This window comes from Monomorium pharaonis, chromosome 4, assembly GCF_013373865.1.
Source record: "Monomorium pharaonis isolate MP-MQ-018 chromosome 4, ASM1337386v2, whole genome shotgun sequence".
In the NCBI taxonomy this organism is placed as follows: domain Eukaryota; kingdom Metazoa; phylum Arthropoda; class Insecta; order Hymenoptera; family Formicidae; genus Monomorium; species Monomorium pharaonis.
Window position 1 is genome coordinate 29,700,158 of NC_050470.1, and position 11,350 is coordinate 29,711,507.

Here is an 11,350-nt window from a genome sequence, read left to right on the forward strand (position 1 = left end):
ACGACTCCCGACGCGCTCCTTTCTCCATCTATCATTCTTATCCGAAGACTCGGCTTTTCTTTCTCTCGGACGCATCCTTTCTATCTCACCTCACGTTACGCGAGTTCTTGTCGAAATATCCAGAGCTCTTTGTTCGAGATCTTTTTAAAATCGATTGCAAGACCGAATTGAAAAGTGTGAATCGGACCGCTACGTTTCAGAATTTACAAAAATTAGTGTTCAAGCAAGAAGTTTCCGTCTATATAAACAGAATAAATCCTTGTGTTTTGTTACAAAAAAGATTAGCGACTTGTATCTTAAGAACGAGAACAGCTGCTTAATCTCGCATAATATACGCTTGGAAAAAAAAAAATGCACGCGCGAACAGAAATGTCGGTCATCCGAAGTTAACCCGCGTTTCACCTCGAGCATACGTCATTACGCGCACTGCACAAATCCCGATACGCGGCTAACTTCAGACGGTTACAATTCGAGCTATGCCCCGCTATTAATGACCGAGAAGAGAGAAGAGATTACTCACCTCGCGCGATCGCTAAAGAAGTCGACCTTGCTCTTCTTCTTCATGATGGCCTGCGGCTGGTGAAGAGGGCTGACGCTGGGCTCGCTGGTCGCGGGCGGCGAGCTCGAGCCGGTGCTGGACGAGAGGGAACCGGCCCTGCCGCGGCCGGACTCGATCAGCTGCGCCTCGCTGGTGCCGCGGCCGTTGGCGGCTCCAACGACCGCCGCGTGGTTGCCGTGGCCGCCGGGCGGGCCGGCCGACACGGCCAGGCTCGGCCGGGTGTTCTGCCGGTTGCGGCGCTTCTTCTTCTTGGCCTCGTTCTCGTCGGCGCGGTTGCCGGGCGCGTTGCCGAGCCCGGGCGGCATCCAGTCGAGATCCTTCTTCAGGTGGCCGCGGCCGCAGCGGCAGCCGCACGCCTTGAACGCCAGGTCGTAGCCCTTCTTCGTCCAGAGGTTCTGGTGACGCTGGCGCTCGGACCAGCTGCGGGCGCGGCCGCAGCTCTTCAGATAGGTGAGCACGGTCTGCTCCCAGGCGTCGAAGCACTCGCGGTGCATGAACTGCCCGACCGGGCAGTTGTCGTTGTTGCAGGTTATCTTAACCGCGTCGTGCAGGGCGTTGAGGCGGATCAGCGCGTCGTTGCGCAGGCACTCGCCGGTTGGGGTGCAGCAACGAGTTGTCTGGCTCGGGCCCAGCAGGTTGTCGATAGCGTCGTTGGTGCCAATGCCAATACCGCCGCCACCGCCGCCGCCGCCGACAATGCCACCACCTCCCCCGTTCTCCAGGAGGCCGCCGCCGCCGCCGCCACCTCCGCCGTGGCCGCCGTTGGCGTGACGCCGCGGTGCCATGTAGCCGAGATACAAATCCTAGACTCGCGTCGTCAAGGTCGCGGGTATCCTCTCTTCCGGGTTAATCGACTCTTCCGAATCACGACGTGGTTTCCTTCTCGATGGAGACAGATGAACGCGATCAAAGGTCGGCGAATACGAACGCTCGCGCGTTATGGCGACCGATGTAGGTAGGAATCGGGCACTGCGTTCCTACTTGTTCATTTCCGGGGCGAGGAGACACACCTCACTTCGCTGGAGGTTCGGCCGATATCGGGGCGCCGTCTCAACAGTCAAGGTCATTCGCGGTTGTCGCGATCACGCGGGACGTGACGATCCTCTTGTCGCGCATCGGAATCAAGGTCGGCGTTGCTGGACCACGACGGGAGGGGAAAAAGAAAAAGGCGAGGAGGGAAAAGAAAGAAACAAGAGTCTACGCGCGCGAAAATCCGCACACTGTGGCGATCGACCACTTCATCCGTCCGTCCGTCGGTCGGTCCGTCAGTCCGTCCGTTCGTCGTGCGTTCGTTCGTTCACCGCCACACACCGCGGAGAGATCACACGAAAAGAGCGCGCGATGTCGCTCCTGCGCGCGCGAGACGACGAGTGTCTCTCGCCCGCCCGGCTTCTCGAATGTCAGGGTCAACCGGCGCCGGTGTACTCGCGCCGCCCCGGCGTGCAACGCAATTTCCGAGCGAGAGCGAGAGAGAGAAAGAGAGAGCGCGCGCGCGCGCGCGCTTTGCGTTTCACGACGCCGAACCGCCGCGCCGCGACGATTTAAATCGGCACACTTTAACGGTATTACAACGCGAGCGTAGTACAGTCTACGATGGAAGGGTGCACAATGTAGCGCTCGTACACATCGATACCGAGGCTGCCTCACTCCTACTCCTACTCTTCCTCCTCCTCCTCCGGCACCTCCACCTCCACCATCACCACCTCCTCTTCCTCCTCTTCCTCCGCCACCTTCGTCGTCGTTGTCGTTATCGTCGTCGTCGTCGTCACCGCCGCCGCCCTTTCCGTTACGACTTCTTTCTCTTTCCGGCGCTCCCGTACGACGACACGGATGAAAGAGAGAGAAAGAGCGCGCGCGCAAGAAACGTGTCCACGGACACACGAAAAACGCTCGCTCGCACGTAGGGTGCACCAGTCACTGAGAGAAGCCGGCGACGGCCGACGACAGCGTGCCGGCTGCCGTGGCGCCGAACGCGGGCGAGCGCGAAAGTGAGGCCCCATTGGGTGAAAGCGAAAGCCACCGTGGTGGGGGTCACGGCTAGCGCGCCAATCGATGCGCGCCGCTGTCGCGTACCCGCCGCCGCGTACTCGTCCCCTCTCAGTCGCTCCCGCGCGCTACGCCCGCATGCCTTCTCTCTCTCGCCTCGCGGCCCGCTCGCTCTCCGACCGCCGGTACCTCGTTGTCTCCGTCTCGCTCGTTTCCTCGCCCCGTCTCTCTCCCTCCCTCTCCCTCGCTCGCGTCCCGCGTTGCTGCCTGCGTGCACGTAGTACGTCGCCGCTTTACTTTTCGAACCCGGCCGGCCGGCCGGCCGAACGCAGCGAGAGTATAATTTGGAGGCACCCGTTCTACGTATGTATGCCGTGTGTGTATGCACGTATGCGTTTTCGCGAGGGCCGCCCTGCGTGCGACGGAATCCGTACGTACGAGGATAACACGCCTGAAGCCTCGTGCTCTCACGTATATCCCGGAATCCCGCTGCCCGGTCGAGTAGCTACGCAGTAAATAAAAGGGGCAATGGCGGAGCTACGTTTCTCTCGCTTGCGACAAGATTCGTTTTCCTGCGTTACTAAATGACGACAAGGATACTTGATAAGGTTAATACAAATGTTATCGTCTCTTAAGCGCGGTCTGCAATGCATGGAGCAAGCGTAGAGTAAGTAGTAAGAATAAGAGTAACGATTTTCCATATAACCTACGATTTTATGAAATTAATGGCATTGTTTGCACTGTTCACAGCTAGTCCTGCGCTCTGATTGGCCGAGTGTAAACGTAAAAGATGGAGTAGGAGTAGGAAATAAATTTAATTTATTTCGCTTACGTCCTTATGCCTATTACTCCACCTTATGCCTCACTCCACGCTTAATATGATATATTTGTGAGTAGCATTATATTAAATATTCTTTAATTAAACATGCAGAGACGACGTTAGAAGGAATCTACAGAAATATGCGCGTTTTATTTTGTGATTTCACGGAACGTGGAACTTGGTTTCTTTTTCAGCATATGAACTTGGACTTGTTACATACGTTGCGTCCGTTTCTCCCATCTTGTTCGCATTCTTCTGACATTGGCTTTATCTTTCTGTCTCCTTGCCGTGTATATCGTACTCGCGTAAGAGCTTTAAAGTCCGAATAAAGTAAAAACGGAATCATGACGTGTACGAAAAGCTCCAAACGTGATACAATGCTTCAGCCACGTGTACACTGAGAGAAAAAAATGCTGGTTTCAAATAAATATTTCTTTAAATAAAAAAATTAACATATGTTGTAGAAAATTAATAATATTTATTGAAAATAAGTAATACTTGCTATAATTTAGAAAATATTACTTGTTTGAAATAAATATTATTGATTTTATATAAAATATGTTATTAGTACTACTTTCAAAGAAATATTTATTTAAATCCAGCATTTTTTTCACAGTGTAGCTAACAGGAATATGAAATTCGATATTCCAGTGAGATATTATGTCATTCTGAAAGAAATTTATCTTGGTTTTAAATGTAAAAGTATCCAGAAACGAAGCATTAAACTTACATAAAAATTTTGCATTTTTAAAACTAAGATCGTATATAAATACATAGTAAATTATTCAACCTAACATAACAGGTTATTCACTAATGAAAAAAATTTTTATTAATTCATTGTAAATTTAACGATCGAATATTTCAAAAACTTATTAACATTAAATGTAAGCAAAAGTATTGCAATATTATAATTTTATGAAAATTTAAATAGAATTGAAATCTTGCAAATTTGATTCATAATTAGGACCGCCACCTTACATGCACAATGTCGATATGTTGACTATATTTACACTATAGTTACAGTCTAAAATAAAATTCGTGGTAGATTGTATTTAATGTTTTTTGCAACATTTTTTAATTATATTTAAGATAAATGTAACTGTATTATATTTGTTTACACGTATATTTGAACGTATGTGAATAATTTCGTGTTCTTCGAGAGAAGGAAAGAGAAGAAACAGATAATTCATGACATGTTAAAAAAATACAAGTAATGCACTTAAACATCTGGAGGCTGTTTCTTTTCTTTATTAATAACGTGCCGTTAAAACCCGCGAAATGTACACCGTAAATTCAGGAAATGCTACAATTTATGTAATCGTATTACGCAAAAATGAATAACAGCCAATTGAAGACGAGCAAAATCAACCAACATATTTTATTTATAATATACATCTACACATACAAAAAATATCAATTCTATTGCTAAGAAAAGCAATTATTTAATCTAGTAGCAATGATTTTGCACATTTTTAACTTCGTTCACTTTGGAAGATACACACAGAAAAATATTCACTACCAAGAAAAGCAATTACTCAATCTATTTTTTTTCTTCTAGTTAAATAACGATTATTTTAAGAATATTTTCTCTCGATAATCATCTTAAAATATACTCGACAAAATTTTTAGAAAAAATTATTGTTTATTATTATAGAAAGAAAACTTATTTTTCTACAAAAAAAAAATTTTTTTTAATATTATAAAACTGCACCGAAGAAAATCGGAATAACAAGAAAATTGAGTTTTTATTTTAACTTAATATTCTTGATTAATATATTAAATTAATAAGATTTAGATTTTTTTAAATATTTTTAATGCTTAGCAAAGAATATTTTTTTGTATGTAAAAACGTCTCTTTTGCTATTTAAGTTAAAAATATTTAGTGTGTTTCATAGATTTTTATTTTACAATTATCAGACTTACACATTTCAATTTTTGTTTGTTTCGATTATTTTGTATTGAAAAATAATTCTAAATTTCTTTTTGCAGATTTCTCGTCGCTCTCAACTTTTACGAGATCCGGATACGCAATTTCGCCGCTTGTGGTCATGACCGAGATATCTACGCACAAAAAAAGTTTTCTTCACAGGTAAGTCCCGACGAAACTAATCCGCATGTTTATCCTGACGAAATCGTTTCCGCAGAATCTCAATTTATGCTAATTACATATTATAGATCATGTAAGACGATTGAGATTAGTCAGGTAGACCAGGTCTTTTGATGCAAATTCTAAGTTTGGGGCGTCGCAATCTTCGTATATTATTTTCGATATTCTTTCTCTTTCTGTTGAGAGAGAAAAAAATCTGCTGTTGCTATTTTTATTCGATAGAAACGTAACTATAGCTGACACGCGAAACAAGACACGAATAGAAACTAAATAAATAAGCGTGTGATAAAGTACATTTGTATTCGAGATACCGATGTTATATCGAGTATTTGTCGAGAAATTTATATCTGCAAATATGCTGTTAAAGCAATTTATCGATGATAAATCGCAGGAGCGTCATCATCTGTCATTTCTCGATTTACTCTCGTGGATTCGTGTTATCGCAAGTGTCAGCGAGAGAATTGCACAAACAACGTTCTGATTTAACATAATTTAACATTAAATGTTACACTTATCGTGCGTTTGAGTAAAGAAGGCAGTCATTAACGGCCGAGATTCTTTTCTCTTTATGTTTATTACGCCGAGTCAAGTATTTTTAATCGCGCGCAAAACGGATGCATCAAAGATTTTTCTTTCCGGTAGCTGATATTTTGCTGAGCTTGTCGATATTTCTATCAACATTGAAACGCTTAAACTCTAAAACGATAATTCTTTCGCACGATCCTGCCTCTTATAAGTTACTTTAAAAAGAAACATCGTAACATGCGGACTGAAAATAACAAGAACTCAAATTGATATCTGTACGAGATATATATTCCGATAAAAAATTATTTGTTTTCATAGATAAAACGTACTTCTATCGCATATTTGATTTATATTTGATACGATCGTAATTAATTTAATGGTAAGGTTAGTATTCAAGAAAATTGACTAGTAAATTATCTACATGTCGTATTTTATCTCATTGTTTCAACCAATTGCATAAAATTCAACATAACACTTGTAATCTTAATATATCTTGTAAAAATTGTCCTTGCTTTATTTGATCCTTCGATTACAAATGTATCGTACTTTTCGTATTTGCATCTATAATGTATACATGCATTTACATCTCTGTTTGATTTTGCCATAAGCTAATTGGATAATCATACGAAATTTATTCAAACACAACGCAAAGTGTCTTTGCAAACATTCCCACGTGTTCAGCCGTACAGAAATAAATCGTAAAGAGTCGATTTTGTTTACCTCAGTAAACCTCGCGTGTTTCAAACTACAAACTACGCACCGAACCGGCTTCGAAGTGCGACAGCAATGCGAAACGAGATACGTATTAGATTACATTGCATAATTTTATCGGTGATCGTAAAGCTGTTAGGAAACTTGAGACCACCCAATTCGCATGCGACACCGGTCCACAAATTGCGGATGCTGATAAAAGTAACGTATAAAAGTTTCTTCGACATCAACTACGCACACCTGGTGCTGAAGTATCATATGCTACGCATATAATATTGCAAAAATTAGATTATTAAAAATTAGATATATTTATGTAAGAGGATCAAATCTTACAGTAAAACAATCAACAATTTTTATTTATCTTAAGTTATCCCAATAGATTAACGTAACGGGGACGATGCAATTTTGTTTAAATCTTAAAGAGTTTAAACAAAATCTATCGAACCTATTGAACTATACGTTTGACAAATTGATTCGATCCAGAGATTTTTCGATTGTGAGCGCGGACAAACAATCGTAAATAGAAAATGAATAAATCGGTCGAATCGCTCGACAACGCGGATTCCATGTGTTCACGCGTAAAATCTTTCCTTGCGATAAATACGCGAGGTATGACGATAAATAACAAGGCTCGTAGTAGACACCCGTATATCACACTCGAGCACATTGTATGCGATGTCAGAGAGACGAATTTGATTCGCCGGCATGATGAAGCCCCGCCATTTGTATCGGCGCGTGTAAATATTGTACAAGAGCGAGCGAGCTGCCGAGTGAGCGGCGGGAATTCAGGTCAGTCGGTTCCCGAAATTTCGTCCGAATGGTTAGGCGCGAGGGAACCGACCCCGTAGGACTACGCGCTCTGCCTACAGGGTACCCCGGGAAAGGATAATCCACCGTTCTCTCTCTGAAGAGAGAGAGAGAGAGAGAGAGGAGAGAGAAAGAAAGAGGGCTCCCTATGAAAAAGCTGTTTTGATCGGTTCGGGTTTCTAGGACGGTGATCGTGAATGAGGCTCTAAGCCGGCACATACGACGCTGCGCCGCTCGATGGGGGGAAAAGAGCGGAACCGGAGGGCTAGGTGCAGGCAGACGAGTTTTCGGATATATAAAGACGAGTCCGGATATAAAGAACCAGATGTCACTGAAAAGAATCGCACGTTCGTAGCGCCCGTCTCCGTTCGCGCGCATTAAGAAGTACCTGGGGCGCGCTATTAGAAATCCGCCCTTCGAGAGTGAGTCGCGGGGAAGTAGGACGCTTGAGGAGGAGGAGGAGGACAAGAGGAAAATTTCTCGGCTCTTTATCATCATCCTCTTGGCGACTCCGCGAAAGGAGTGTTCGGTGATACAGCAAAAAAAAAAAACGACGGTACGCAACACCTCGCGTTTCGATTTCCACATTGCCGCGTTACAAAGCAATAAAACACAATAGTCGTGTTTGCACCTCGCTCTCGTTGCGAATGTTGCGATCGAGGAAAGTTGCTAGTCATGGGCGCGGGAAAACGCGTGGGCATTACACACGACGCGTAATGATCGCGTAAATATGTTGCAATTAGGTGAGCGTGCATGTTGCTGAGCACTCGCGGCGCATACGAGACGGTAAGGGAAATCCCAATGACTATTGGCCGCGTATGTACACACGGTACGGTCTCAGCCTTCGAAAGTGAACCCTTCGAATTCTCACGGGCGTCAAAATTGTGGAACGCGGACCGCGCGAGAGACGGAAGGAGGCGAAGGAAGAACGGAGTTTCCCGGCTCGTATTATCGAATTCACGGCATTGCATTAACATCCATTCTCGTCAGAAACGCAATAAAGCGCGTAATCCAAGTCGTCATTGTTACGCCGCCGGTGCCGCGCGGTGCTCATTTTTCACCCCCGGGCGGTACACGCGCGTCCTTAGGGCGCGGAGGGAGTTTTCCTGGGAGCCTCGCTTGCAGCGACAGAACGAGACCGGCGCTCGGTCGACGGGGTGGCTGGCTGCTGCTGGCTCGTGGTGCAGAGAGGAGGAAGAGGAGGAGGAGGAGGGTGGGAGAGCGGCGCCCGGTTAGAGGTTGGAGTTTGAAGGTTAGGGGCACCGGGTTGATCGGGTTGATGGGGCTTCGGGAAAGAGAGCGGGGGTGTAGGTCTAGGTTCAGGGGCGGCATTGCCCCGGGTGGGCGTGCACTTTCGGTTTCAGGCTGCGCATGCCCGCTGCAATCGCAGGCTACCAGGATTTCTCCTCCCCCCCTCAGCCGCCGGCGTCAGGGGTCGCGTATGCGCCCCCTCGTCAAGTTTCTACCCCGCGTAAAATCCACCACCACTACCCCCGTTTCCACTGCCGGCGGCAGCGGGCTTCACCACCACCATTATCGCGATCTCGTCGAACACCACCACCGCCGTTTCCCGGGCCACCATCGCATTCGACGTGTTTCGGCGTGTCCCCCGGCCCCGGATTGTACCAACGCCGGGATTGGAAATTACAGGACGCGTCACTCGCGGGGGAAGACCCGTCCTTCCCGACGTCGCCCTTTGACCCTAAAACTCTCCACGCGAACGTTCTACTTTCCAAGCTCGGCGAGCGGACGAGCCCCTTGAAAGCCACCCGCCCTGCTGTCCTACCCTCGAAATTCTACGATCGATACCTGCCATCCACTCCATACCTAAATAAGACGCCGTAATTGTTCCCATGTGATGTAACCATGATGCGTCACGATGTACCTACTTCGAGTGGTCTTTAAACGTGCCAGTCGGTAGCCACGCCCTCCCAAAATAAGGGCACCGTAGAGTCTCTCTAACATCTCGCTCGGCCATCTTTAAAGAGCTTTAGCTTTTAAAATGGCCAGAGTCTCTATAGCAGACAGCAGTATGTGAAACATATATCGAGTATCTACTTAATACAAACAGTTCTGTGATTAAACTTGACACTTTTTGTCCGTATCTTCTTAGCGTTAAAGTATCTGCCCTTGATTTTTAAATTCTGAAAATTTATCTTTCAACACGAAGTACGGAAGTGTGTGATAATGGACGTAATGCGAAAAACAACTCGCTATTACCTTCGAACAAGAAAAGCGACTTAGACAATGTGTTTTACTATGACAATTCCTTTTAAAGCGTGCTTGTATTCCGGTATGCGTCACGATGACAAAGAGTATCGAGGAAACCGCGAAAATGTCTGCTTCCACGAAATGGAAGCTACCAGCTTAAACGGGGGAGTTAAACGGTTTGTAAAATTATATAAATGGCACGTGCGAAAGCTCACGTATACACCTTATTGCAAAACAAATTTAATTATCTCTTTATAAGCAGATGACGTTAGCAAGATTCTCTACAAAGAAATATACTTCATACCGATAATCGCAACGCAATTTACATCTAATCGTACATCTATCCACGGATTTATTTGCGTTTAATGTTCCTGTTTTCTCAAGAATATAAAGATAAACGGAGACATAAATGTCTTCGATATAAACATTTGACATACGCAACTGAATGAATAAATTACACTCGAAAAAAAGATTTTAATTTTAAATTGATATTAAAATTTTTTTTTATTTCTGTCTCCACTTTTTAAATATTTAAAATTGATTTTTAAACAATAAATGTGTTTGAAACTGTTAGACTTCAATTTTGGTGTTTTAAATCTAAACACCGTTAAAAACTAAAACATTTTCAAGTATTTAAAAAACAGGAACAGAAATAAAACATTATAATATCTCAAAATTAAACGCTTTTGTTTTTAGTGTAAAAGCCAAACTGCCAAAAAATCGAAACATTAAATAAAAGAAAATATTTTTATTTGAATTAATACTGATTTTTAAAAATTGATTGAAAACATCGAATTATTTATATGTAGCGATGGAGATCGTGATGTTTATAGATATTATCGCGTTTTGTGCAATCGACAATTTATCAACGAGCGGACGTTATACAAGCAACGCTATAATGGCGCGACGTAAAAATAGAATTTTCTTAAGCGTCTATCTATATGAAGCCGAGTGCGTCGACTTGTTCGCGGTAAAGTTGGTTTACGGCCGTCGCTGGCTGGGCGAAGCTATTCATAGCATACCGACATGCAATTGCATAAAGCCAGTGGAAACGTTGACCCTAAAGTGTTACGTAATTCGCGTCTAGTGCCAGCTATCAGCGAAACGATAACGCCGCGCCTCCGATAGCCGGTCTACCGCTGTATATCTATGAGAACGTTTGCGCACAGATCGTCGTATTATTCGCAATCATCCCCCTCGTGTCTTATCTCCCGGCAAGCCAACTGACTTACGAAATAGACGCGTTTGGGTGGAAGTTACCGCGAATAAACCTCGGTCTCGGCATATCGCGGCATGATGCGGGACAACGGTGCTGTTTCCAACAGAGTTATAACGATGTAGGCAAAGTGATGATACCGCGTGTCGTTTGCAATAGCAAGGTTCGTTTAAAATCGATCGGGTGTAAATCGCAATTTAAAAATAAACAGTTACCGCAGCGATGACGAAATGGCATTCGATAAGGAATTGCACAATGGATTAGGGAGTTTAAGATTCAGGTTTATTATGTTTGATATTCTTTGTATGCCTTCTATAATCTATATAGTGATGCAGTCTTTGCTAATCTTTTTAAACACGAACGACGTCAACCGATATATGACTACGATGTAGACCGTAAGATTTCGTT

General features: G+C 44.6%; 1 protein-coding gene and 1 long non-coding RNA gene across 3 annotated transcripts in view; one reads left to right on the forward strand and one right to left on the reverse strand.

Moving 5' to 3' along the window:
- Nucleotides 1-2,463, reverse strand: part of LOC105834468 (headcase protein) — a 161,477-nt gene extending 159,014 nt beyond the window's left edge. For both annotated transcript variants that reach the window (XM_036286481.1, XM_036286480.1), the window contains exon 1: nt 521-2,463. In XM_036286481.1, the coding sequence (XP_036142374.1) occupies nt 521-1,344 (824 nt within the window). In that variant the 5' untranslated portion in view covers nt 1,345-2,463. The remainder of the gene's footprint in view (nt 1-520) is intronic.
- A 137-nt stretch (nt 2,464-2,600) lies between these two features.
- LOC105832325 lies at nt 2,601-10,439 on the forward strand. The gene is made up of 3 exons (XR_001138732.3): nt 2,601-3,212; nt 3,296-3,434; nt 5,355-10,439. It is a non-coding gene; the product is annotated as an uncharacterized LOC105832325 (long non-coding RNA).
- Nucleotides 10,440-11,350: the final 911 nt, after the last annotated feature.